Below are 27,135 nucleotides of genomic sequence, written 5' to 3'. Positions count from 1 at the left end.
CAGTCCAACAGCAAGTTAATTCCTCTCTTTTGAAGCATCATATTTACTTTCATTAATCGCACACACACACAAGCACACGCACACTAAGAGAGAGAGAGAGAGACAGCCACACAGACACAGACACAGAGACTGCAGGAGCTAGGATTGAAGACAGTAATTTCTCCCTGTTACCCTCCAGGTGCTTTGTGCCATTATGATAATGAGTGTTACTCGCTCAGGCTGATTTTTGTTTAGCCTTTTATGTGAGCAGCTTGCTGCCTCTCAATTGCATTAGAGCCTTTGCACACTTTGGTGGGTCACTTAGGTTGTTCCAGTGAAAAGCTAACCAGCTTAAGAGGAGCCCAGTCATCTTCTCCCCTGCTCAGAGGTGACTCTTTGCTCTGCAGTGCAGAGTGAACTGCAGGGTTTCACCTGCCTGCTTTATTCTCATGCCCCATCCCAATGCTTCTTAATAAGTGTTGACGAGAATGATGTGTCAAGGTGAGTCCATGGTGATGTCGGTTCTTCATCGTGCAAAGGAGTCTAGTGTAGCTTTGGATATAGCATCAATGGCTAGCATTGAGCGGAAAGTGCATTGTGGCATGATATGGAACCATCTCCCTCCTATATCCCCTGGTGTTTTTTCCAAAAACTTTATTGGAAAGATAGAGAAACATTGATGTCACGAATCACTTCTGCTAATAGTCACATTGCCCTATACAGGTGTAGATGGCAGAACTTTGTGTATTTCTATATGCACATAGATGGGATTCTCATAACAGAGTCCTGGTTGTGCTCGGGACTCAAGAGCTCACCTGACAGGGTTGAAATGGGGGGGGGGGGGGCGGGAAGTCCTGGCCATTCCCCTGGGATCATGCCAGCTGGCTTTAGCCAATAGCCTGGAGGTTGTGTGATCCCAGGTGCTTTAAAAACAGCAGTGTGATGCATGTGAGGCACTTGCATTTGCACCACTGAACACCTGCCCACCCTCCCAAGTTTAGGTAGAGTCGCTTGGCCTTGCTTTGGTTTGGGTCGCCTGTATTGGAACAGGGGCTGGATAGGATTTTTTTTTCCATTTTCAGATTGGCTTTAGCCATTTGATTTTTGCCTACCCCTTAGCAAATCGTCACGACTTGTAAGGTGGCCATTAGGCATTGGCTCAATTGGATTGTGGGGAGGGGAGGTGTGGCCATCACCTGCCCCTCCAGGAACTGGGTATTCCTTTAAAGGAATCTGGGGGTCCTGGATCTTGTCCGAAGTCCACTTGAGGGGCTAGGGCCATGCCAGGACCACAGGAAGCCCAAGGTGAGCTTAGGCTGGTTCTCATCAAGTTTGCTCCCTCATTTGGTTGACCCCATTTGACGATCACCCTGAGAGGTCGAGTCAGTTATAGTGGGGAGTCAATGCCTAAGCCAATAACGCTCACGTGATTGTATTTCAATAAAGTTGTGGCCAAAATTTGCCCCAAAAGTTAAACTAATATAAGTGTCCGTGTGTATTTATTTTAGGGGTGGGTCTAGGGGCCTCGAGACGCAATTATAATTTCTGTATCACTACATCCATATAATAAGCAGTGCTATTTTTCAGCCGTAACTAATTGGAACTCAGTTCCAGCACCTCTCAGGTGCGTGCCGCTGAAATTATAACAGAACAAGGGAGGCCTTTATGGTGAGTTTCTGCACCTCTTTTTCTAGAAAAATAGCACAGAAAATAGGGATTGTACTGGTGGAATGTTCTATCATGCACTTTTTAAAAAAATCTGGGAGAAACATTTTCTTCTGTTTTCTTCAAACATTTGAGCTCTACATGTGAAGATTTCTTTACTTCATTCCCTTTGCAATGAATCTGTTTTCTATACCATTTAGCAAGTCATCCCTCTTAGCTCAAAGTCTGTTGTAGTGGCATTTCTTTTTATTTCATTTTCTCAAACATACAAAATATTAATCCTGCCAAATGGGCAATCCAAGGGGCTTTTAGCGATACTCCTGAAACAAGGACAAAAATTAACAGAGTAAATGAATCCAGAATAGTAAAATAGTGAGTACAGAGGAAAACAAGTACCAAGAAATACACCAAGAGATAGAATATGACACTTTCTGAGCTATTTTGACCTCTTCACATCTGGCTTTGAACTGGAACTTCTTGTTCCTCTCTGCAGTTTTCCTCCTCTTTGAAAAGCCTCTGGAGTATGACCTTCATGCTCTCCCTAGGTTGAGCCCTCTTGTTTCTCCCAATCAGGAAATAAATCAGTGGGTTAATACTGCTATTCAGGCAGCTGCATAAGAACCCAACAGATTCCACATTATAGTCTATAAGTGGAGTGAAAAAACTGATTAATAAAATGCAAGTATATGGGAAAGCTAAGAAGAAGAAGAAGATGACAAGTAGAATGACTGTTAAAGCTTTTTCCTTCTTCATTTGTTGTGATCTAAAGTAAACTTTTATAAACAGGATCAGAGTGGAAACAGTCATGAGTGGGAGGCAAAGTATAGCATTCATTAGAAGCAGATAGAAAAGGGGATTCATTATATCTCCAAAAAGAGAATAAATCATGCCGATTACATGGAGCGGGAAAGAAATGATCCATATTGTGGCACACAGAAGGGAGGAAAAGTGTGGTGGTCTGTGGCATCGATGCCAAAAGGGAAAGACGACAGAAATACACCTGTCCATGCAGATAGCTGTCAACAGATATTGACCAGTGTTGTACATGAACAACAACAAACAGTCGAATACTGGGACCAAGTAAATATGCAAAAGTAAGTATGGAAATAAATTCAAAATGCTCATAATCGAAAGAGAAGATAAGCTCATGAGAGCCCCAAGGTCAGCAACAGCCAGATGTAGTATGAAAGTGGTGAAAGGATTCCTCTTCATGCAAAAGCCAAGAAACCAGATGACAGTCCCATTCCCAATAATTCCAAAAATGCTAATAAGTAAAATGAAGATGGGGATAAGAATGTCTGCTATACGATATGGTGATAATTCATGATCAAAACCGTCCTCGGGGGTTTGGAGGTCGGTTCCATTTTCTGCTCCAATATCTTCCCATGAAGCATTCCAAGGGGACCAGGATCCCAGGCCATCATTCCTCATCTTGCTGTATCTCTACTTCTGAGCTACTCCTTCCATGGCTCTTCCTACCAGGAGAAAAGAAACAAATGTGGAGTCAGTTTTGGCTACAAAGCTCAACCATATGAAAGTGAGACACTCACTCATATTAGAAATAGAAATAATTTATTCTCACTCAACCACTTGTTTACAGTGAGATTAAATGAGCCCCCTCCCCCCACAATCTCTCAGTCCTTGTTACAGTCTGTGTGCTGTCCTACGACTACCTACCCCGAACATCAGCTGCAATGTTGCTGTCTTCCATTCAGCAGCCTCACAGCCCACAGGTAGAAACTGTTCTTTAGCCTGTTGGTGTGACTTATCGCCGATATTTTTCCTAACATTGTGAGATTCATTCTGCTCCATATTTCTAAATTTCTTTTTATCTCAAGCCAAATTTTTTTCATACTTATTTTTAAATAGGTTTATGTTTCTTGATGTTAACCAAATCCCTAAATATTTAACCTTTTTATGGACTTCAAGACTGATAAGAAATATGAAAATCAGAAAAAGACCCACAATAGAGAAGCAAGATTTTTACAACGTAATGAATAAGACAAACTGTTGGTCCATCCTGCCTAGTACTTGCTGCTCTGATTGTATGTGGGAACCAAAAATTCCTGCCGTCTTCACCAGCCATCTACCTGGTATCCTTCTAACAGAACACTCCATGGAGTTAGCTTGCCCCACCTATCTGCCAAAGGTGCACAGCATTGCCATTCAGCTACAGATCCCTTCTTACCTTTGCTAATGAATGACATCAAAATTAGCTATTTGCATACCTGTCAAAAGCTTTGGATCAGCATCCCTCCGGCATGGTGAGTGGGAGCAGCAAGTGGTGTTGGAATAAGCAGGTAATCAGAAGATTTGCAGAAATTGTTAACATGCCTCATCTGGCTCTTAGCAAGATGTGTAGGACCCTTCCCACATGTCTTCAGTTCTGTGTAACCCATTTGCCAGCATGATGTGATAAGATGATTGTATTCCACATTGGGTCTCAGGATAGCATTTGACAAACTCAGGAGGAGATTCTTGCCTTTTAAAGTTCAGTGTCCCAAGCAGGAACTCTTGAGAAGAGAGAGTTTGCAAGCGGTAAGCAAGTCCAACTTCTCTTTGTCCCTCCTACTGATACAGGAGCCCAAATATGGAAAGTATCAACCTATACTACTGCATATGAGACTCAAATACGTGATATAGAAGAGTCTGTATGAGAATGATATACTGGGCACATGTTCATGACCGTGAAATGCCAGGACATTGTTATCTGCCACCAGAGCTATCTTGCTTGAACTTCTGCAGAAGATAGTTGGGTGTTTCCTGTGAGAGGAGACAGTTACAAAAGCATCTAACCCAAAACTTATATTATGGGGAAAACAACTACATATGTAATGTTGTTGTTGTTTAGTCGTTTCGTTGTGTCCGACTCTTCGTGACCCCATGGACCAGAGCACGCCAGGCAATCCTATCTTCCACTGCCTCCTGCAGTTGGGTCAGACTCATGTTTGTAGCTTCAAGAACGCTGTCTAACCATCTTGTCCTCTGTCGTCCCCTTCTTCTTGTGCCCTCAATCTTTCCCAAAATCAGGGTCTTTTCCAGGGAGTCTTCTCTTCTCATGAGGTGGCCAAAGTATGTAATAATGATATGCAAAAGAATTCCAAAACATTATGGGAGTAATTAAAGGTCTGGGCCTCAGACCACATTCAGTTCTCAATCCTTGGGTTCTATCCTTCTTCAGCAGTCCAACAGCAAGTTAATCCCTCTCTTTTGAAGCATCATATTTACTTTCATTAATCACACACACACACAAGCACACACACACTAAGAGAGAGAGACAGAGAGAGAGAGAGAAGCACAGACAGACAGACAGAGACTGCAGGAGCTACGATTGAAGACAGTAATCTTTCTCTGCCACCCATCAGGTACTTTGTGCCATTCTCATGATGAGTGTTACTTACTCAGACTGATTTTTCGTTAGCCTTTTATGTGAGCAGCTTGCTGCCTCTCAATTATATTAGAATCTTTGCACACTGTGGTGGGTCACTTAGGTTGTGCCAGTGAAAAGCCAATCAGCTTAAGAGGAGCCCAGCCATCTTCTCCCATGCTCAGAGGTGACTCTTTGCTCTGCAATGCAGAGTGGACTGCATGGTTTCACCTGACTGCTTTATTCTCATACCTCATCCCATTCCTACTTAGTAGGATGATGTGTCAAGGTGAGTCTTTATCCATGGTGATTTTGGTTTTTCACCATGCAAAGGAATCTAGTGTAGGTTTGGATGTAGGCTTGATGGCTAGCATTGAGTGGAAAGTGTGTTGTGGCATGATATGGAACCATCTCCCTCCTATATCCCCTGGTGTTTTTTCCAAAAACTTTATTGGAAAGATAGAGAAACATTGATGTCATGAATCACTTCTGCTTATTGTCACATTGCCCTATAAAGGTGTAGATGGCAGAAATTTGTGTATTTCTATATGCACATAGATGGGATCCTCATAACAGAGTCCTGGTTGTGCTCGGGACCCAAGAGCTCACCTGATAGGGTTGAAATGGGGGGTGGGGGAGAGCAGTAAGTCCTGGTCATTCCCCTGGGATCGTACCAGGTTGGTTTAGCCAATAGCCAGTAGGTGGCGTGATCCTAGGTGCTTTAAAAACAGCAGTGTGATGCAAGTGAGGCACTTGCATTTGCACGGCTGAACAACCACCCACCCTCCCAAGTTTAGGTAGAGTCGCTTGGCCTTGCTTTGGTTTGGTTTGCCTGTTTTGGAACAGGGGCTTGGTAGGAATTTTTTTCCATTTGGCAGATTGGCTTTAGCCATTTAATTTTTGCCTACCCCTTAGCAAATCATCGCAACTTGTAAGGTGGTGGTTAGGCATTGGCTCAGTTGGATTGTGGGGAGGGAGGTATGACCATCACCTGTCCCTCCAGGAACTGGGTATTCTGTTAAAGGAATCTGGGGGTCCCGGATCTCGTCCGAAGTCCGCTTGAGGGGCTAGGGCCATGCCAGGACCACAGGAACCCCAGGGTGAGCTTAGGTTGGTTCTCATCAAGCTTGCTCCCTCATTTGGTTGACCCCATTTGACGATCACCCTGAGAGGTCGAGTCAGTTATAGTGGGGAGTCAATGCCTAAGCCAATACCGCTCACGTGATGGTATTTCAATAAAGTTGTGGCCAAAATTTGCCCCAAGAGTTAAACTAATATAAGTGTCCGTGTGTATTTATTTTAGGGGTAGGTCTTGGGGCCTCGATACACAATTATAATTTCTGTATCACTACATCCATATAATAAGCAGTGCTCTTTTTCAGCCGTAACTAATTGGAACTCAGTTCCAGCACCTCTCAAGTGTGTGCCATTGAAATTTAACAGAACAAGGCAGGCCTTTATGGTGAGTTTCTGCAGCTCTTTTTCTAGACAAATAGCACAGAAAATAGGGATTGTACTGGTGGAATGTTCTATCATGCACCTTTTAAAAAATCTGGGGGAAATATTTTCTTCTGTCTTCTTCAAACATTCGAGCTCTACATGTGGAGATTTCTTTACTTCATTCCCTTTGGCAATGAGTCTGTTTTCTGTACCATTTAGCAAGTCATCCTTCTCAACTCAAAGTCTGTTGAAGTGGCATTTCTTTTTATTTCATTTTATAAAACATATAAAGCATTAATCCTGCCCAATGGGCAGTCCAAGGGGCTTTTAGCGATACTCCTGAAACAAGGACAAAAATTAACAGAGTAAATGAATCCAGAATAGTAAAATAGTGAGTACAGAGGAAAACAAGTACAAAGAAATACACCAAGGGATAGAAAATCACACTTTCTGAGCTATTTTGAACTCTTCACATCTGGGTTTGAACTGGAACTTCTTGTTCCTCTCTGCAGTTTTCCTCCTCTTTGAAAAGTCTGTGGAGTATGACCTTCATGCTCTCCCTGGATCGAGCCCTCTTGTTTCTCCCAATCAGGAAATAAATCAGTGGGTTAATACTGCTATTTAGGCAGCTGCATAAGAACCCAACAGATATTGCAACAAATTGCATTTTATAGTTATAACTGGAGGGGAAAATCTGATTAATAAAATGCAAGTAAATGGGAAAGCTAAGAAGAGGAAGAAGAGGAGGGCAAGGAGGATGGCTGTTACAGCTTTTCCCTTCTTCCTCTGTTGTGATCTGAAGTAAACTTTTATAAACAGGACCAGAGTGGAAACGGTCATGAGTGGGAGGCAAAGTATAGCATTCATGAGAATGTGGTAGAAAATGGTATACGGTAGAAAGTTAAAAATAGAAGCAATCAAGTTGATTGCAGTGAGCAGGAAAGAAATGATCCATATTGTGGCACACACAAGGGTGGAAAAGTGTGGTGGTCGGTGGCATCGATGCCAAAGTGGGAAAACGACAGAAACACACCTGTCCATGCTAATGGCTGTCAACAGATATTGACCAGTGTTGCACATGAAGATGAAAAGAATGGAAACCAATGTTACAATCAAATGCATATAGGGAGGTAAATATAAAAATGACCTCAGAAGATTTATAATGGAAAAAGGAAATAAGCATATGAGAGTCCCAAGGTCAGCCACCGCCAGATGCAGGATGAAAGTGGTGAAAGGATTCCTCTTCATGCAAAAGCCAAGAAACCAGATGACAGTTCCATTCCCAATGATTCCAAAAATGCTAATAAGTAAAATGAAGATGTAGATAAGAATTTCTGCTATGTGATATGGTGATAATTCATAATCAAAACCATCCTGGGGCGTTAGGAGGTCAGTTCCATTTTCTGCTGCAATATCTTCCAATGAAGCATTCAAAGTGGACCAGGATCCCAGGCCAAGTTGCTCATCTTGCTGGATCTCTACTTTTGAGCTACGCCTTGCATTGCTCTTCCTACCTGGAGAAAATAAAGAAATGTGAAGTCAGTTTGCGTTATAAAACTCAATCATATTAAACCAAGAGACAGAAACAATAATAAAAGAGTAATGCTATCGTGGAAATTTATGACAAACAAACAAACATGCCCTCTAACATTCCTCAGATGAAAATAGGGACATTTTTCACTCCTCTCCTATTGACCCTCCTTGACCCCCTTTTTTTTGTCTCTCACATAGCATTTACTAACTTAAGAAGGACAAGTGTCACCAGCAGTAAGCTGTTTATGGAAAAAAAGAAGAATTGTAACAGAAAAATAAAACACATGTTAAAGTGAATTCAAGCAGCAAAATGAGAGCTATGAGAGAGAGAGAGAGATTTGCTGATGAGCCTGACACTGAGATTCTTTTTTAAAAAAAGTAATGTTGTATCCCTACTGTAGAGGAGTTGTGGGGCAGATTATTGGTTTCTCCAGCCCAGTATTCTCTTCTCCAGGGATTCAGCCTGGACTTTTCTGCCAGCAATGCATGTACACTTCTGCCTTTGGTTCCCTTCCAATTTTGCAAATGAACTGTGTCAACTTGAGACATTCACATACCTGTGAGCAACTGTTGATCAGCAGTCTAAGAAAATGGTGAGTTGGAGGCAGCAAGAATCACAATATCTTGTGATGGAATGAGGAGGTAGTCAGAAGATTGACAGAATTGACTACAGCCCCAAGGAGGATAAAATGGATGTATCACCAAGCTCTCCGCAAGATGTTTAGGGCTCCACCCATTACTTTTCATCTGTTCTTAAGCAGTTTGCCAACATCCTGTGGCAAGAATAATTTTGTTCATTGGTTGTCAAGAAAGCTAATTTAAGAGGAGGTTCTTGCCTCCAAAGTCTTGAGGTCATAGATAAGCATTCTTGTGAAAAGTGAGTAAATAAGTTGCAGGGAACAACTGGTGAGGGGAAAAACTACAGTGCCTGGGATTCTTTGAGTGGAATGATATGCTTTGAATGCATGGTGTGTGTGGAGCCCCACAGGTGTAACTATGGGACATGGAAGGGTGCTGGGCGGGCTTCTGTAAGAGAGGGAAAATGGAGAACCAGGTGGGACAGGAGAACAGAATGGATAAGATAAGATGGATAAGATGAATAAGATGTCAGAAACACAAATATATGTAAAGATCTATGTAGAGTAAATAACATGGCACATTCTGGTTAGATCATTTTCCTTGTTCAGATTGAGGGCTTGTCCACCTTCCTCCAGTCCCATTCCAAAAAGGCACAGTTTCACGCAGTTTTCAGACACCGGTGCAAGTGACCTTGCCTTTGCTGTGCAGTTTTCCCTGAAAAACACACTCTTTGCCTCTGAATTGGAATGAACAAAAATCTGTGGAAAAACCCAATGGTCATTTGTTTCGATTCAGCAGTAAAGAGAGGGTTTTCCTAGTGAGAAATGGAAGGCCAAATGAGGTGTGAAGGAGCCCTGAGAACCTGTTTTTATATATCCCAGTGGATGTTAGGGGGTCAGCCATAGACATAAATGGAGACATTTGAAAATTTGTATAGTTTGAATTGGGCAGATATGGCCATTATCTATTTTCACAATAAATATGTTAATTAAATAGCTGGGGAAAATACACAAATGGAGAGGGGACCCTCCAAATTAATCCATTATTCATTGTAGTCAATAGGATTTTGGGAAATGGCAGAGAAGAAACAGGGAACTTATTACTTGAAATACTCACCTATTGTTCCAGACAAAACCCTAGACATTTGCCTCTATGTTCCAAGTATACATTTTGTATTTCTTTGGATTTCAAGCATGGGCAAAGTGCATCTAACAGTGCTGTTCGTTCTGCCACTAGTTCCTCTTTTGTCTTCTTGCTTGCAACGTGGTTGCAAAACTAACCACCATTTCTCATTCTGATACAATCTGAATTTAGCTGTTAAGTTTGGAACAGAAATCTGATAACAGATGTCACCGAGTTATGCCAGAGCACTAAGAATAAGCATATGTACTGGCGGAGATGACTGGCAGAATCCGTGACCAAGGGAAAGATACGGTGGAAGAAGATTGGAAGAAATTTAAAGTTTATCTTAAGAACTGTTGTAAAATTAATGAATGCTAAAATGTCTTGGGTAATGCAAAATAGAATTGCAGTGACAAACAATTGGACATGAAAAAAGATTTAAAGAAAGTGCTATAAGAAATTAAAATTAGGGGTTGCTGGAATGATTTAAAACAGGGATGCAGAAAGGGGAGGTATGGGGAAGTCGCTGAAAGAAGGTTTAAGGAAAGAAAGGTCAAGAAATTATACATGTTTATATCTTTGTTTGTTTATGTATTGTGTTGTATTGTCTTTTAATATGTGCTGAAAAACTAATAAAAAATTTTTATAAAAAAAAAAGAATAAGCATATGTAGCTTTTGTTACTATTTATCCAATTTTGTTCCATAGAGTGACACATCTGGGTCTGTTCCTAAATCCACATATCAAATACACAAACAAACCAGTCAGTCATGGTTCACATACGGAAAAACAAGGACGATATTTTAATCTACAGTTTATTGTGTCCTAATCTGCTCTCATCCATGCTCTCTAATCACAGAATGCATATAGTAAAGAATAATAGGAATGTAATTTATGTCACAAAGAAACTGGTATCTCTTCAAGGGTATTCCTCCTGCATGCGGACCTCTGCTACCCTATTATGGTTCCCCTCTTGCTTTTACAAATAAACTTCATCATCTTGAAACATCCGCATACCTGTGAGAAACTCTTGATCAGCAATCTTCAGAGATGGTGTGTGGAATGCAGAAGGAAGTACAATGTATCCTGTGCTGGAATAAGTAGGGGGTCAGAGCATTTTCAGAAATGAATGTAGCTCCAAAGTAACAGCAGATGTTCTATCAAGCTTCCTGCTAGATGTTCAGGGCTCCACCCACTAATTCCTATCAGTTCTTCTATCTGTTCTTGTCAATATCATGAGGTAAGTGTTGGGATACTGCCAGGGAGACAAAGGCCATCACTGCCTCCACGTCGACTCCGGACGTCCACCGATCTCCCGTAGATACAGTATCAGCAATTAGCAACATGAGCTCCAGAAAATAGCTTCCCACATTCCTGGGCTGATGCACGCTGTATCAGCAGAATTCACACAGTGAAAGATGCACAGCAGGAGAGCATTTTTCCAAGTTTATTCAGCGTTGGTCAGAACAAAGAAAAACATGACTGCCTGCTTGCGTGTTCAGGCACAGAGAGAAACGAAAGCAATAGAAAACATAAACATCCTGTGAACAGGAAATACGCAGACTCTGTGACTCACATAGCCTGCTCCCTTTTAAGGTGGAACGGAAATATCCTAACAGTAAGATCCCCCCCCATTGGTTATCAAGATGGCTGGTGTAGGAGGAGATTCTTAACTGCATTCACGGTTGTATCAAACATAAGACACATCAGAAGAAAATGATTCATAAAGACAAGCCCTCCAGAAAGGCCAACTCTTCAGCTTGCTTTTATGATGTGTTTTCTTCTTACGATGTGCCTTGTGTTTGATATCTATTTGTTGTACTATAGCAGCAGGATCAGTGGGAAGTGGAGGAGAGGTGGGTGGCTTAAGACAAATAACTTTCTACTCAGCTCTGCTTCCTCACTTCACACTCTCTGTGTCCATCTCTCAAATGGGTAAGGGTGAACTGCCCAGCTCTGAATTTGCTTGGCTGTCCAATCTATCCAACATTCAGGTGTCAGAATCATTCCCTTTCCTTGCCATTCAGACCTTCTGACATCAATCCCCAATTCTATTCACAGGATTTTTAGGATGTTTCCCAGCACAAATACCTTATTGTTGACATTTATTTTCTCTACTCTCAAATGAAATAAATAGCCAAGAAGAAAATAAAAGGACCACAAAGAACTGCAGGCCTCACTCACCTGAGACCTCCGTGTTTAGGACAGTATATAAATTCAACAAATAATAATAATAATATATAAATCTCTGGTTGAAAAAAATGGAAAGAGTGGTTGAAAAAAAATGGAAAGACCTCTATGTCTCCCCAGAGATATACAATATGTGGATATTAATAAATAGATTTATAATATTAAGATACTGAGTTCAAAGTAGAAGAAGTACCAAGAAATATAAGGAGAGATAGAAAATGAGGGGTTTTTTGGAGGAAAACTTAATCAGTTTTTTAAATTAAAGCCTTTGTGTTACAAAGCAAACAGATAAACATGGAAAGATACACTTGTCGTCTCCACTTTTAGTTCAAAGTCTTTTTCATGGGTTGATTTTTTTTTGAAGTCATCAGATCCAGGACTGGACCTGAACATCTCTCTTCTTTCTCCCATCTTCCTCCTCCTTGAAAACCCTTTGGAATATTACCTTCAAACTCTCCCTTGATCGACTGTGTTTCTTTCTTCCAACCAGGAAATAAATCAAAGGGTTAACACTGCTGTTTAGGCAGCTGAATAAGAGCCCAAGAAATATTTCTGTATTGTTTCCACCATTGCAGAGAGTATATAATAAAATGCAAGTAAATGGGAAAGCTAAGAAGAGGAAGAGGAGGAGGCCAAGTAGGATGGCTATTAAAGCTTTTCCCTTCTTCCTCTGTTGTGATCTGAAGTAAACTTTTATAAACAGGACCAGAGTGGAAACAGTCATGAGTGGGAGGCAAAGTATAGCATTCATTAAAAGGTGGTAGAAAATGGCCTCCTTGTACCTGCCTTGCCCCACCTTGCAGCCCTAGGAGTCCTCCCTAGGGAGCTGTGCCTGGAGGAAGAACTGTGAGGGGAGAGACTCCATCAGGCAAGGCCTCCTAGCACCTGCCTTGCTCTACTCTCTGCTTCTCAATGTGTATTGTATTGTTTTATGTACTGTGGCTTGCCATTGTTTTATTGATTACAGGTTAGATATTATTGTGACTGTTGAGTGGATTTCTGTTTAACTTTTATGTGTTGATATTGTTATTATATACTATTCTAATGATTGTTGAATGTTACTTTTTTGATGGAGGTTGCCTATTTTAAGGTTGTGTTTTATTGTCACATTTTTGTTTTGCATTAGATTGTTGTGAGATGTGCATTTTTTGTTTCTTCAGCTTGTAAACCGCCTTGAGTACTGTAAGATAGAAAGGCGGTATGCAAATTAAAAACGATGATGATGATTACTCTATCCTGCCTAGTACTTTCTGCTCTGACCGGATGTGGAAACCTGCTGTCTTCACCAGCCTTGCACCTGGTAACACAAGACTCCATGGAGTTAGCATGGCTCACCTATCTGCCAATGGTGCACAGCATTGCCATTCAGATCCCCTCTAACCATTGCTAATGAATGACATGAAAATTAGCTATTCACATTGCTCTCAAAAACATTGGATCAGCATCCTTCCGGCATGGTGAGTGGGAGCAGCAAGTGGTGCTGGAATAAGCAGGTTATCAGAAGATTTTCAGAAATTGTTAAGATGCATCATCTGGGTCTTAGCAAGATGTGTAGGATCCTGCCCATGTCTCTTCAGTTCTGTGTAATCCATTTGCAATAATCATGTGATAAGATGATTGTATTCCACATTGGGTCTCAGGATAGCATTTGGCAAACTCAGGAGGAGATTCTTGCCTTCTAATGTTCAGTGTCCCAGTCAGGCACTCTTGAGAAGAGGGAGTTTGCAAGTGGTAAGCAAGTCCCACTTCTCTTTGACCTTATCTGGAGAAAAATCTTTATTGATTAGAGTGTCATCTGACCCATTAACAGAAAGAGTAGCTAATGTCTTAAGTGAGCCACGAGCTTGCTGTTGATTCTGCTATGGTGGAGAACTATATCTGAAGAACAAATGGAGAGTCCTGCTAGATCAGATAAGAGGCCCCTGCAGCCAACTGTCCTGGTCTCACAATGACCAAACAGATGCTTCAGGGAAACCCACATATAGCTTCTGAACACAACAGGACTCTCCTCCCCCATGATGATCTGCTGGCAGGCCTTAATCTCCTTAATTTTCCAATCCCGTTGGGAAAACTTTGACATGTGTGGGAGGCTGATAGGCTTTTTTTGGTGAGACTTCAACACACTTCGGCCCAATCCCACATGCATCAATATTTTAAAGCCTCTATTTTTATTTATATACTCTTTAATCCATCCTGGCGACAAGGAAAAAAAAAACAAATTCTCAGTCTGAATAAGACTGCAATCTACCAAGAGATGGTCTCTCCTCTCTCTCTCTCTCTCTGTGTGTGTGTGTGTGTGTGTGTGTGAGAGAGAGAGACAGAGACCTACAGAATGCCTCCTTCCACCTGGTTCTTAGTTTTTTCCATTTAGTCATTCTATATCCCATTCCACTGATTTTTTTTCCGGGTTCTTCTGGGGTTTTATGCCCCTCTCAGCGCTACACAAAGCATGCCTCTTATGCAATAATGATATGCAAAAGAATTCCAAAACATTATGGGGATAATTAAAGTTCTGGACCTCAGACCACATCCAATTCTCAAACCTTGGGTTCAGTCCTTCTGCATCAGTCCAACAGCAAGTTAATTCCTATCTTTTGAAACATCAGATTTACTTTGATTAATCGCACACACACACAAGCACACACACACTGAGAGAGAGAGAGAGAGAGAGCCACAAACACAGACACAGACACAGACAGAGACTGGAGCTAGGATTGAAGACAGTAATTTCTCCCTGTTACCCTCCAGGTGCTTTGTGCCATTCTGATAATGAGTGTTACTCGCTCAGGCTGATTTTTGTTTAGCCTTTTATGTGAGCAGCTTGCTGCCTCTCAATTGCATTAGAGCCTTTGCACACTTTGGTGGGTCACTTAGGTTGTTCCAGTGAAAAGCTAATCAGCTTAAGAGGAGCCCAGTCATCTTCTCCCCTGCTCAGAGGTGACTCTTTGCTTTCCAGTGCAGAGTGAACTGCATGGTTTCACCTGATTGCTTTATTCTCATGCCCCATCCCAATGCTTCTTAATAAGTGTTGACGAGAATGATGTGTCAAGGTGAGTCCATGGTGATGTCGGTTCTTCATCGTGCAAAGGAGTCTAGTGTAGCTTTGGATATAGCATCAATGGCTAGCATTGAGCGGAAAGTGCATTGTGGCATGATATGGAACCATCTCCCTCCTATATCCCCTGGTGTTTTTTCCAAAAACTTTATTGGAAAGATAGAGAAACATTGATGTCACGAATCACTTCTGCTAATAGTCACAGATGGCAGAACTTTGTGTATTTCAATATGCACATAGATGGGATCCTCATAACAGAGTCCTGGTTGTGCTCGGGACCCAAGAGCTCACCTGACAGGGTTGGAATGGGGGGGGGGGGCGGGAAGTCCTGGCCATTCCCCTGGGATCATGCCAGCTGGCTTTAGCCAATAGCCTGGAGGTTGTGTGATCCCAGGTGCTTTAAAAACAGCAGTGTGATGCATGTGAGGCACTTGCATTTGCACCACTGAACACCTGCCCACCCTCCCAAGTTTAGGTAGAGTCGCTTGGCCTTGCTTTGGTTCGGGTCGCCTGTATTGGAACAGGGGCTGGATAGGATTTTTTTTTTCCCCATTTGGCAGATTAGCTTTAGCTATTTGATTTTTGCCTACCCCTTAGCAAATCGTCACGACTTGTAAGGCGGCGGTTAGGCATTGGCTCAGCTGGATTGTGGGGAGGGGAGGTGTGGCCATCACCTGCCCCTCCAGGAACTGGGTATTCTGTTAAAGGAATCTGGGGGTCCTGGATCTCGTCCGAAGTCCGCTTTAGGGGCTAGGGCCATGCCAGGAACACAGGAAACCCAGGGTGACCTTAGGTTGATTCTCATTGAGCTTGCTCCCTCATTTGGTTTGCCCCATTGGACAATCACCCTGAGAGGTGGAGTCAGTTATAGTGGGGAGTCAATGCCTAAGCCAATACTGCTCACGTGATTGTATTTCAATAAAGTTATGGCCAAAATTTGCCCCAAAAGTTAAACTAATATAAGTGTCCGTGTGTATTTATTTTAGGGGTGGGTCTAGGGGCCTTGAGACGCAATTATAATTTCTATATCACTACATCCATATAATAAGCAGTGCTATTTTTCAGCCGTAACTAATTGGAACTCAATTCCAGGTCCTCTCAGGTGCGTGCCACTGAAATTATAACAGAACAAGGCAGGCCTTTATGGTGAGTTTCTGCAGCTCTTTTTCTAGAAAAATAGCACCGAAAATAGGGATTGTACTGGTGGAATGTTCTATCATGCACTTTTAAAAAAAATCTGGGAGAAACATTTTCTTCTGTTTCCTTCAAACATTTGAGCTCTACATGTGAAGATTTCTTTACTTCATTCCCTTTGGCAATGAATCTCTTTTGTATACCATTTAGCAAGTCATCCTTCTCAAATCAAAGTCTGTTGTAGTGGCATTTCTTTTTATTTCATTTTCTCAAACATACAAAACATTAATCCTGCCAAATGGGCAATCCAAGGGGCTTTTAGCGATACTCCTGAAACAAGGTCAAAAATTAACAGAGTAAATGAATCCAGAATAGTAAAATAGTGAGTACAGAGGAAAACAAGTACCTAGAAATACACCAAGAGATAGAATATGACACTTTCTGAGCTATTTTGAACTCTTCACATCTGGGTTTGGACTGGAACTTCTCGTTCCTCTCTGCAGTTTTCCTCCTCTTTGAAAAGTCTCTGGAGTATGACCTTCATGCTCTCCCTAGATCGAGCCCTCTTGTTTCTCCCAATCAGGAAATAAATCAGTGGGTTAACACTGCTATTCAGGCAGCTGCATAATAACCCAACTGGTATTGCAAAAAATACAACATTATAGTCTGTAAGTGGAGGGGGAAAACTGATTAATAAAATGCAAGTAAATGGGAAAGCTAAGAAGAGGAAGAAGAGGAGGGCAAGCAGGATGGCTTTTAAAGCTTTTCCCTTCTTCCTCAGTTGTGATCTGAAGTAAACTTTTATAAACAGGACCAGAGTGGAAACAGTCATGAGTGGGAGACAAAGTATAGCATTCATTAGAAGCAGATAGAAAAGGGGATTCATTGTATCTCTAAAAAGATAAAGAATCATGCTGATTACAGTGAGCAGGAAAGAAATGATCCATATTGTGGAACACACAAGGGTGGAAAAGTGTGGTGGTCGGTGGCATCTATGCCAAAGTGGGAAGACAGCAGAAACACACCTGTCCATGCTAATGGCTGTCAACAGATATTGACCAGTGTTGTACATGAACAACAACAAACAGTCGAATACTACGAACAAGTTTCTATGCAAAGGTGAGAATGAAAATAAACTCAAAATTCTCATAATCAAACAACAAGGTAAGCTCATGAGAGCCCCAAGGTCAGCAACAGCCAGATGTAGTATGAAAGTGGTAAAAGGATTCCTCTTCATGGAAAAACCAAGAAACCAGATGACAGTTCCATTCCTCATAAGTCCAAAAATACTAATAACAGAAATTAAGACAAGGAGAATAATGCCTGCTATACGATATGTTGATAATTCATGATCAAAACAGTCCTGGGGGGTTAGGAGGTCAGTTCCATTTTCTGCTCCAATATCTTTCCATGAAGCATTCCAAGGGGACCAGGATCCCAGGCCATCATTCCTCATCTTGCTGTATCTGTACTTTTGGGTACTTTTTCTTGTATAGATCTTACTACCAGGAGAAAAGAAACAAATGTGGAGTCAGTTTTGCCTACAAAGCTCAACCATATTAAAGTGAGACACTCATATTAGAAATAGAAATACTTTATTGTCACTGTACACTTGTTTACAATGAGATTAAATGAGCCCCCCCCCGCACAATCTCTCAGTCCTTGTTACACTCTGTGTGCTGTCGTACGACCACCAACCCCAAACGTCAACTGCAATGTTGCTGTCTTCCATTCAGCAGCCTCACAGCCCACGGGTAGAAAATGTTCTTTAGCCTGTTGGTGCAGCTTATCATGTGTTGGCCAGGGTGTGAGTCATCCCTTAGAATGTTCCTCACTCTTCTGAGGCAACGGTCTCCCACAATGACATCTAGAGGACTCCAGGGATAGCCCACGATACCATGTGTTGTCTCTACCACCCTCCATAGGGACTCTGTCCATGGCTGTCAAACCAGCGTACCACACCATAATACAGTATGAGACTGATAGAAGGAAATCATCAGTTGCTGTCCAACCTTGTTCTTTCACAAGACCCTAAGGAAATGAAGTCTCTTTTGGGCCTTTCAAACCACCTGTGCTGTATGACCTTCCAAGTTTGGTCTTCACTAAGATGGACTCCCAGGTATTTAAAGGAAAAGACTCTCTCCACACAGCCCCCCGTGATATGCAATGGGACTAGCTCCCCTCTCTTCCTCCAAAAGTCCAACACCATCTCCTTTGTCTTGCCAATGTTTAGGTGCAGATTGTTCTCTGAGCACCATGTGGATACCATTTGAACCTCCCCCCTGTACGCAGATTCATTTCCGCCTGTAATAAAACCCATTATGGTGGTGTCATAAGCAAACTTAATAATTGCAGTAGATGGGCCAGATGAAATGCAATCATATGTATACAATGAATACAGGTATGGACTTAGCACGCATCCCTGTGGAGTGCCAGTGCTGAGCTTCAGGAAGGTAGATGTAACAGGTCCAATCCTTACTCTTTGTGTCTGATCTCTCAGAAAGTCTTTAAGCATTTCATTTTTGAACTAAAATTCCCCTCTTCTGCTCTGTGAGTCAAACCTGACATCTCAAAGTAACATACCGTGTCCTAAACCCTGGGAGTGGGATGGTTGGATGGGCTCAGTGCTTCAAATCTGGAGTGGAGAAGAGGAATGGGAGAAGGAGTTGAGCAGCTCTGGTGACCAGCAAAACAAAAGCCATTGTGATTATTAGTACCCCACACATCTGACTGCGTTCCCCAGCCACAGTGGAAAGCTTTCAACATAAAAAAATACATAACAAAACGATGCTTTGGGAAGGCATGTGTAAGTTTGTACTATTATTAAAATGTGATATTTAACAAAACCAGATAAAATAAAACTCAACTGAAATCCACTGTCCTGGTCTCACAATGGCCAAACAGATGCTTAAGGGAAGCCTACAGACAGCTTCAGAACACAACAGTCATCTCCACTCCTGTGGTTTTCTACTGGCCCATCAGCTCTATAATTTCCCAACCCACTCGGGGCAACTTTGAAGATCAACCTTTTTTTTGTTTTTGTTTTTTACGGGACATGGGGACACTTCTGTTCAATCCCAAATACACTGACATATCCCTGAATATTCCTCAGATGAAAATAGGGTCATTTTTAATTCCTCTCCTATTGACCCTCCTCAATCCCCATTCTTTGTCTCTCACATAGCATTTCCTATCATAAGAAGGACAATTGCCACCACCAGTAAACTGTTGTATCCCTACTGTAGAGCACTTGTGAGGCAGATTATTGGTTTGTCCAGCCCAGTATTCCCTTCTCCAGGAATTCAACCTGGGCTTTTCTGCCTGAAATGCATGTACACTTCTGCCTTTGGTTCCTCTCCCACTTTTGCAAATGAACCATGTCAACTTGAGACATTCACTTACCTGTGAGTAATTGTTGATCAGCAGTCTAAGAAAATGGTGAGCAAGAAGCAAAAAATCATGTGCTGGAATGAGGAGGTAGTCAGAAGATTGGCAGAATTGACTACAACCCCAAGGAGGATAAAATGGATGTATCACCAAGCTCTCCGCAAGATGTTTAGGGCTCCAGCCATTACTCTTCATCTGTTCTTAAGCAGTTTGCCAACATCCTGTGGCAAGAAGAATTTTGTTCACTGGTTCTCAAGAAAGTTAAGAGGAGGTTCTTGCCTCCAAAGTCTTGATGTCATAGAGAAGCATTCTTGAGAAAAGTGAGTAAATAAGTTGCAAGGAACAACTGGGTGAGGGGTAAAACTACAGTGTCTGGGTTTCTTTGGGGGAAATGATATGCTTTGAATAAATGGTGTGTATGGAGCCCCACAGGTGTAACTATGGAACCTGGAAATCAGACCGGGGGGGGGGGGCTTCTGAATGTCTAAGAGGGGGGAAATGGAGAACCAGGAGGGAGAGGAGAACAGAATGGAATGGCTGAATAAGATGTCAGGCACACATAGGTATGTAAACATCTATGTAGAGTAAATAACATGGCACTTTCTGGCTGGATCATTTTCCTTGTTCAGATTGAGGGCTTGTCCACCTTCTACCAGTCCCATTCCAAAAAGGCACAGTTTCACGCAGTTTTCAGGTACTTTCCAGGCACTGGTCCAAGTGACCTTGTCTTTGCTGTTCAGCTTTCCCCTGAAAACCATGCTCGTTCCCTCTGAATTGAAATGAACAGCAATCCGTGGAAAAACCCAATGGTCATTTGTTTCGACTCAGAAGTAAGGAGAAGGTTTTCCTGGTGGGAAATGGAAGGCCAAATGAGGTGTGGCAGAGCCCTGAGAACCTGTTTTTATATATCCCATGGGATGTTAGAGGGTCAGTCATAGACATGAATGGAAACATTTGAAAATTTGTGTAGTTTGAATTGGGCAGATATGGCCATTATCTATTTTCATGACAAATATGTTAATTAAATGGCTGGGGAAAAGACACAAATGGAGAGGGGACCCTCCAAATTAATCCCTTGCTCATAGTGGTCAATAGGATTTTGGGAAATGACAGAGAAGAAACAGGGAACTGATTACTTGAAATACTCACCTATTGTTTCAGACAAAACCCTAGACATTTGCCTCTATGTTCCAAGTACAGTGGTACCTCAGGTTAAGTACTTAATTCGTTCCGGAGGTCCGTATTTAACCTGAAACTGTTCTTTTTTATATAATAAATGTTTATTAGGGTTTTACAAAACATAGAAATCACATAAATCAAACAATCACATATAACAAAACAGAGAACAGAAAAACAAAAAAAATACACACTTAGCAAAGAAAAAAAGAAGAAAAAAGAAAAATTACTTTTAAGTTTCAAAATTCCATATCCCTCTGTCCTGACCTCCTCACATCTCTCTTTTTTGTGTTCCTCTTTATTCCGTCAAATTCAGCAAATTCTAACCCTCTTTCAAACCTCATTTATAATTATATATTTCCACTTATTATGTCTCAAATTTTAACCTGAAACTGTTCTTAACCTGAAGCACCACTTTAGCTAATGGGGCCTCCTGCTGACGCTGCGCTGCCGGAGCACGATTTCTGTTCTTATCCTAAAGCAAAGTTCTTAACCTGAAGCACTATTTCTGGGTTAGCGGAGTGTGTAACCTTAAGTGTATGTAACCTGAAGTGTATGTAACCCGAGGTACCACTGTATACATTTTGTGTTACTTAGGATTTCAAGCATGGGCAAAGTGCATCTAACTGTGCTGTTCATTCTGCCGCTAGTTCCTCTTTTTTCTTCTTGCTGCAGCGTAGATGCAAAACTAAGCACCATTTCTCATTCTGATACAATAAGCACTTAGCTGTTAAATTTGGAACATAAATCTGATAACAGATGCTACCGAGTTGTGCCAGAGCACTAAGAATAAGCATATGTAGCTTTTGTTACTATTTATCCAATTTTGTTCCGTAGAGTAACACATCTGGGTCTGTTCCTAAATCCACATATCAAATACACAGACAAACCAGTCAGTCATGGTTCACATATGGAAAAACAGCAATGATATTTTAATCTACAGTTTATTGTGCCCTAATCTGCTCTCATCCGTGCTCTCTAATCACAGAATGCATATAGTAAGGAATAATAGGAATGCCATTTATGTCAAAAAGAAAGTGGTATCTCTTCAAGGGTATTCCTCCTGCATGCGAAACTCTTGATCAGCAATCTTCAGAGATGGTGTGTGGAATGCAGAAGGAAGTAGAATATCTTGTGCTGGAATAAGTAGGGGGTCAGAGCATTTTCAGAAATGAATGTAGCTCCAAAGAAACAGCAGATGTTTCGTCAAGCTTCCTGCTAGATGTTCAGGGCTGCACCCACTAATTTATATCAGTTCTTTTATTTGTTCTTGTCTTTCCTGCTCACTGCAATCAACTTGATTGCTTCTATTTTTCACATTCTACCGTATACCATTTTCTACCACCTTCTCATGAATGCTATACTTTGCCTCCCACTCATGACTGTTTCCACTCTGGTCCTGTTTATAAAAGTTTACTTTAGATCACAACAGAGGAAGAAGGGAAAAGCTTTAACAGCCATTCTACTTGCCCTCCTCTTCTTCCTCTTCTTAGCTTTCCCACTTACTTGCATTTCATTAATCCATTTTTTCACTCCATTTGTAGACTATAATGTGAGATCTGTTGTAATATCTGTTGGGTTATTATGCAGCTGCCTGAATAGCAGTATTAACCCACTGATTTATTTCCTGATTGGGAGAAACAAGAGGGCTCGATCCAGGGAGAGCATGAAGGTCATACTCCACAGACTTTTCAAAGAGGAGGAAAACTGCAGAGAGGAAGAAGAAGTTCCAGTTCAAACCCGGATGTGAAGAAGTACTTCAAAATAGCTCAGAAAGCTTCATTAATATCTCTTGGTGTATTTCTTGGTACTTGTTTTCCCCTGTACTCACTATTTTATTATTTTGGATTCATTTACTCTGTTAATTTTTGTCCTCGTTTCAGGAGTATCGTTAAAATCCCCTTGAATTGCCCATTTGGCAGGATAAATGTTTTATATGTTTTAGAAAATTAAATAAAAATAAATGCCGCTTTAACAGTGTGAGTTGAGTGGGATGACTTGCTAAATGGTATAGATAACAGATTCATTGCCAAAGAGAATGAAGTAAAGAAATCTTCACATGTAGAGCTTGAATGTTTGAAGAAAACAGAAGAAAGTATTTCCCCCAGATTTTTAAAAAAGTGCATGATGGTTAATTCCACCAGTACATTCCCTATTTTCTGTGCTATTTTTCTAGAAAAAGAACTGTAAAAACTCACCATGAAGGCCTCCCTTGTTCTCTTATAACAGCCATGGCACCCACCTGAGGGGTGTGGGAATTGAGCTCTGGTGAATTGTGGCTGAAAGAAAGCCATGCTTATATCGATGTAGTGATATAGAAATTATAACTATGTGCATATAGAAATCTACACCTTTATAGGGCAATGTGACAATTAGCAGAAGTGATTCATGACATCAATGTTTCTCCAACTTTCCAATAATTTTTTGAAAAAAACACCAGAGCATACAGGGTGGAGATGGCTCCATATCATGCCACAATGCACTTTCCTCTCAATGCTAGCCATCAAGCCTATATCCAAACATGCACTAGACTCCTTTGCATGGTGAAGAACTGAAATCACCATGTATAAAGACTCACCTTGACACATCATTCTCGTTAACACTTATTAAGAAGGATTAGGATGCGGCATGAGAATAAAGCAATCAGGTGAAACCATGCAGTCCACTCTGCAGTGCAGAGCAAAGAGTCCCCTTTGAGCAGGGGAGAAGTTGACTGGGCTCCTCTTAAGCTGATTAGCTTTTCACTGGCACAAGTTAGTGACCCACCACAATGTGCAAAGGCTCTAATGCAATTGAGAGGAAGCAAGCTGCTCACATAAAAAGCTAACCAAAAATCAGCTTGAGCAAGTAACACTCATCATCAAAATGGCACAAAGCACCTGATGGGTGGCAGAGAAAGATTACTGCCTTCCAACACAGCTCCTACAGTCTGTTTGTGTGTGTGCGCGCATGCTCGCGATTAATGAAAGTACCGTAAATCTAATTATTCAAAAGAGAGGAATTAACTTGCTGTTGGACTGATGCAGAAGGACTGAACCCAAGGATTGAGAATTGGATGTGGTCTGAGGTCCAGAACTTTATTTACCCCCATAATGTTTTGGAATTCTTTTGCATATCATTATTGTATATATAGTTATTTTCCCCCATAATATAAGTTTTGGGTTAGATGCTTTTGTAACTTGTCTCCTCTCACAGGAGACACCCAACTATCTTCTGCAGAAGTTCAAACAAGATAGCTCTGGTGGCAGATAACAATGTCCTGGCATTTAACGGTCATGGACATGTGCCCAGTAGACCATTCTCATACAGAGTCTTCTATATCACATATCTAAGTCTCATGTGCAGTAATATCAAGTTGATACTTCCCATGTTTGGGCTTCTGTATCCAAAACTATACTACCATTGCATAAGAGGCATGCTTTGTGTAGTGCTGAGAGGGGAATAAAACCCCCAGAAGAACCCGAAAAAATTCAGTGGAATGGGATATGGAATGACTAAATGGAAAAAACTAAGAACCAGGTGGAAGGAGGCATTCTGTAGCTCTCTCTCTACCTCCCCCCCCTCTCTCTCTCTCTCACACACACACACAGAGAGAGAGAGAGAGAGAGAGAGAGAGAGAGAGAGAGAGAGACAGGTGTGTTTCTGTCATTTCCCCCCTTTGGCATCAATGCCACAGACCACCACACTTTTCCAGCCTTGTGTGTGCCTTAATATGGATCATTGCTTTCCTGCTTACTGTAATCTTCATGATTCTTTTTATTTTTAGAGTTACAACAAATCCCCTTTTCTACCTGCTTCTAATGAATGCTGTACTCATGACTGTTTCCACTCTGGTCCTGTTTATAAAAGTTTACTTTAGATCACAACAAAGGAAGAAGGGGAAAGCTTTAACAGCCATCCGACTTGCCCTCCTCTTCTTCCTCTTCTTAGCTTTCCCATTTACTTGCATTTCATTAATCCATTTTTCCAGTAAAGATGGAAATGATACTGAAATATACCTTGGGCTTTTATGCAGCTGCCTAAACAGCAGTGTTAACCCTTTGATTTATTTTCTGGTTGGAAGAAAGGAACATAGTCGGTCAAGGGAGAGTTTGAAAGTAATAATCCAAAGGGTTTTCAAGGAGGAGGAATATGGGAGAAAGAAGAGAGATATTCAGGTCCAATCCTGAATCTGATGACTTAAAAAAAAATCAACCCATGAAAAAGACTATGAACTAAAAGTGGAGACGACAGGTGTCTCTTTCCATGTTTATCAGTTTGCTTTGTAACACAAAGGCTTTAATAAAAAACTGATTAAGTTTTCCTCCAAAAAACACCTTATTTTCTATCTCTTCTTATATCTCTTGGTACTTCTTCTACTTTGAACTCAGTATCTTAATATTATAAATCTATTTATTAATATCCACATATTGTATATCTCTGGGGAGACATAGAAGGTAAACCCTCTTTCCATTTTTTTCAACCACAGATTTATATATTTTTATTATTTGTTGAATTTATATACTGTACTATAGACGAAGGTCTCAGGTGAGTGACACCTGCAGTTCTTTGTGGTTCTTTTACAGTGGTACCTCAGGTTACATACGCTTCAGGTTACACACTCCACTAAGCCAGAAATAGTGCTTCAGGTTAAGAACTTTGCTTCAGGATAAGAACAGAAATTGGGCTCCGGCGGCGAGGCGTCAGCAGGAGGCCCCATTAGCTACAGTGGTGCTTCAGGTTAAGAACAGTTTCAGGTTAAGTACGGACCTCCAGAACGAATTGAGTACTTAACCCGAGGTACCACTTTACTTTCTTCTTGGCTATTGTTATTATTAAAAAATAATATCTGCCATAGCAGCTCATGCAGAGATGGTTGTGGGGCTCTCTGACTGAAAGTCAAGCATTTTGCTAATTAGAAATTGCCAGTGGGCCATACTCCATAAGTAGGAGAGTGGAGAAAATAAATGTCAACAATAAGGTATTTGTGCTGAGAAACATCCTGGAAATCCTGGATCCTCCTACACCAGCCACATTGATAACCAATGGCTGGGGAGGATCTTACCTCATGATATTGACAAGAACAAAGATTCTTTATCTAAAAAGATTCTTTAGATTCTTTATCTAAAAAGATAAAGAATCATGCTGATTACAGTGAGCAGGAAAGAAATGATCCATATTGTGGAACACACAAGGGTGGAAAAGTGTGGTGGTCGGTGGCATCGATGCCAAAGTGGGAAAACAACAGAAATACACCTGTCCATGCTAATGGCTGTCAACAGATATTGACCAGTGTTGTACATAAACCACAACAAATTCTCGAATACTGGGGGGATATGGAGTTTGCCGATGTGTTGGGGATCTTTTGCTCTGAGTAAAAAAATTACATTCACAACATCAGTAAGCATATTGTTTTAGAACTCAAATTCTCCTCTGCTGCTCTCTGACTCAGCCTTAAGATTGGAAACTAACCTCTTGTGTCACGGACATTGGTTGGTTGGGTGTTGGAGAAGAGGAGTGTGAGAAGGAGTTGAACAGTTCTTGTGATTCGGGAAACAAAAACTAGAATGAATTGGGAAGGCATGTGTAATTTTATTGTTATTAAAATGCGATTTTGAACAAAAGTGGATAAATAAAACACAAGTTGAATTGGGATTATTAAGAAATATGAAAATTAGAAGAAGAAAAAACACAATAGATTAGCCAGACAGCAAGATTTTTACAATGTGGAATGTATTAGACAAATCATTACTCTATCCTGCCTAGTACTTTCTGCTCTGACTGGATGTGGGAACCAAAAATTCCTGCCGTCTTCACCAGCCATCCACCTGGTATCCTTCTAACAGAACACTCCATGGAGTTAGCTTGTCCCACCTATAAGCCAAAGGTGCACAGCATTACCATTCAGCTACAGATCCCCTCTTACCTTTGCTAATGAATGACATCAAAAGTAGCTATTCACATTGCTCCCAAAAACTTTGGATCAGCATCCCTCCGGCATGGTGAGTGGGAGCAGCAAGTGGTGCTGGAATAAGCAGGTAATTGGAAGATATTCAGAAATTGTTAAGACGCCTCATCTGGTTCTTAGCAAGATGTGTAGGATTCTGCCCATGTGTCTTCAGTTCTGTTTAATCCATTTGCCAGCATCGTGTGATAAGCTGATTGCTTTGTGCATTGGGTCTCAGGATAGCATTTGGCAAACTCAGGAGGAGACTCTTGCCTTCTAAAGTTCATTGCCCCAAGCAAGCACTTTTGAGAAGAGAGAGTTTGCAAGTGGTAAGCAAGTCCAACTTCTCTTTGTCCCTATCTGGAGAAACATCTTTATTGATTAGAGTGTCACCTGACCCATTAACAGAAAGACTAACCAGTGTATTCAGAGAGTAATCAGCTTGCGGTTGGTTCTGCAGGGGAAGAACGTAGGCTGGGGTGGAGAAATGTATCTGAAGAACAAAAAAGAGAGTCCTGCTAGATCAGTTCAGTGGCCCTTGCAGTCAATTGTCCTGGTCTCACAATGACCAAACAGATGCTTC

The 27,135-nt window shown here is 41.3% G+C and overlaps 4 protein-coding genes across 11 annotated transcripts in view; all 4 read right to left on the bottom strand.

Annotated features, from left to right (window-relative positions):
- The window catches only part of LOC310766186 (mas-related G-protein coupled receptor member H-like), a 35,681-nt gene that overhangs the window by 5,955 nt on the left and 2,591 nt on the right, over nucleotides 1–27,135 (bottom strand). The window lies entirely within an intron of this gene.
- LOC310766198 (proto-oncogene Mas-like) lies at nucleotides 1,869–27,135 on the bottom strand. 8 transcript variants are annotated; one of them, XM_083622268.1, is made up of 3 exons: nucleotides 19,466–20,065; nucleotides 18,647–18,698; nucleotides 1,869–3,119 (listed from the first exon to the last, which is right to left on the bottom strand). In XM_083622268.1, the coding sequence occupies exon 3, from the start codon at nucleotides 3,073–3,075 to the stop codon at nucleotides 2,095–2,097; it is 981 nt and encodes a 326-aa protein (XP_083478394.1). In that variant the 5' UTR covers nucleotides 3,076–3,119; nucleotides 18,647–18,698; nucleotides 19,466–20,065; the 3' UTR covers nucleotides 1,869–2,094. The 8 variants fall into 8 exon arrangements, with proteins under 8 accessions (XP_083478394.1, XP_083478392.1, XP_083478391.1 ...); XM_083622266.1 differs by lacking the exon at nucleotides 18,647–18,698 and adding an exon at nucleotides 8,542–8,598 and having other exon boundaries at nucleotides 19,513–20,065; XM_083622265.1 differs by lacking the exons at nucleotides 18,647–18,698; nucleotides 19,466–20,065 and adding exons at nucleotides 8,542–8,757; nucleotides 10,702–10,854.
- The window catches only part of LOC310767392 (proto-oncogene Mas-like), a gene marked incomplete at its 5' end in the record, with an annotated part of 36,448 nt that continues 16,007 nt past the window's right edge, over nucleotides 6,695–27,135 (bottom strand). The window contains 2 exon segments of the mRNA XM_083624262.1: nucleotides 6,695–7,126; nucleotides 7,129–7,965. Of these exon segments, the coding sequence (XP_083480388.1) occupies nucleotides 6,921–7,126; nucleotides 7,129–7,965 (1,043 nt within the window).
- Nucleotides 16,300–17,540, bottom strand: LOC310766188 (proto-oncogene Mas-like). Its single transcript, XM_083622245.1, has one exon. It carries the CDS (start codon nucleotides 17,517–17,519, stop codon nucleotides 16,524–16,526), a length of 996 nt encoding a protein of 331 aa, XP_083478371.1. The 5' UTR covers nucleotides 17,520–17,540; the 3' UTR covers nucleotides 16,300–16,523.

The sequence above is a fragment of the Podarcis filfolensis genome (genome assembly GCF_964270895.1).
Source record: "Podarcis filfolensis genome assembly, chromosome: 7".
Classification (NCBI taxonomy): domain Eukaryota; kingdom Metazoa; phylum Chordata; class Lepidosauria; order Squamata; family Lacertidae; genus Podarcis; species Podarcis filfolensis.
The sequence above is the reverse complement of the archived record's forward strand: the minus strand, read 5'-3'. Positions and strand labels throughout refer to the sequence as shown.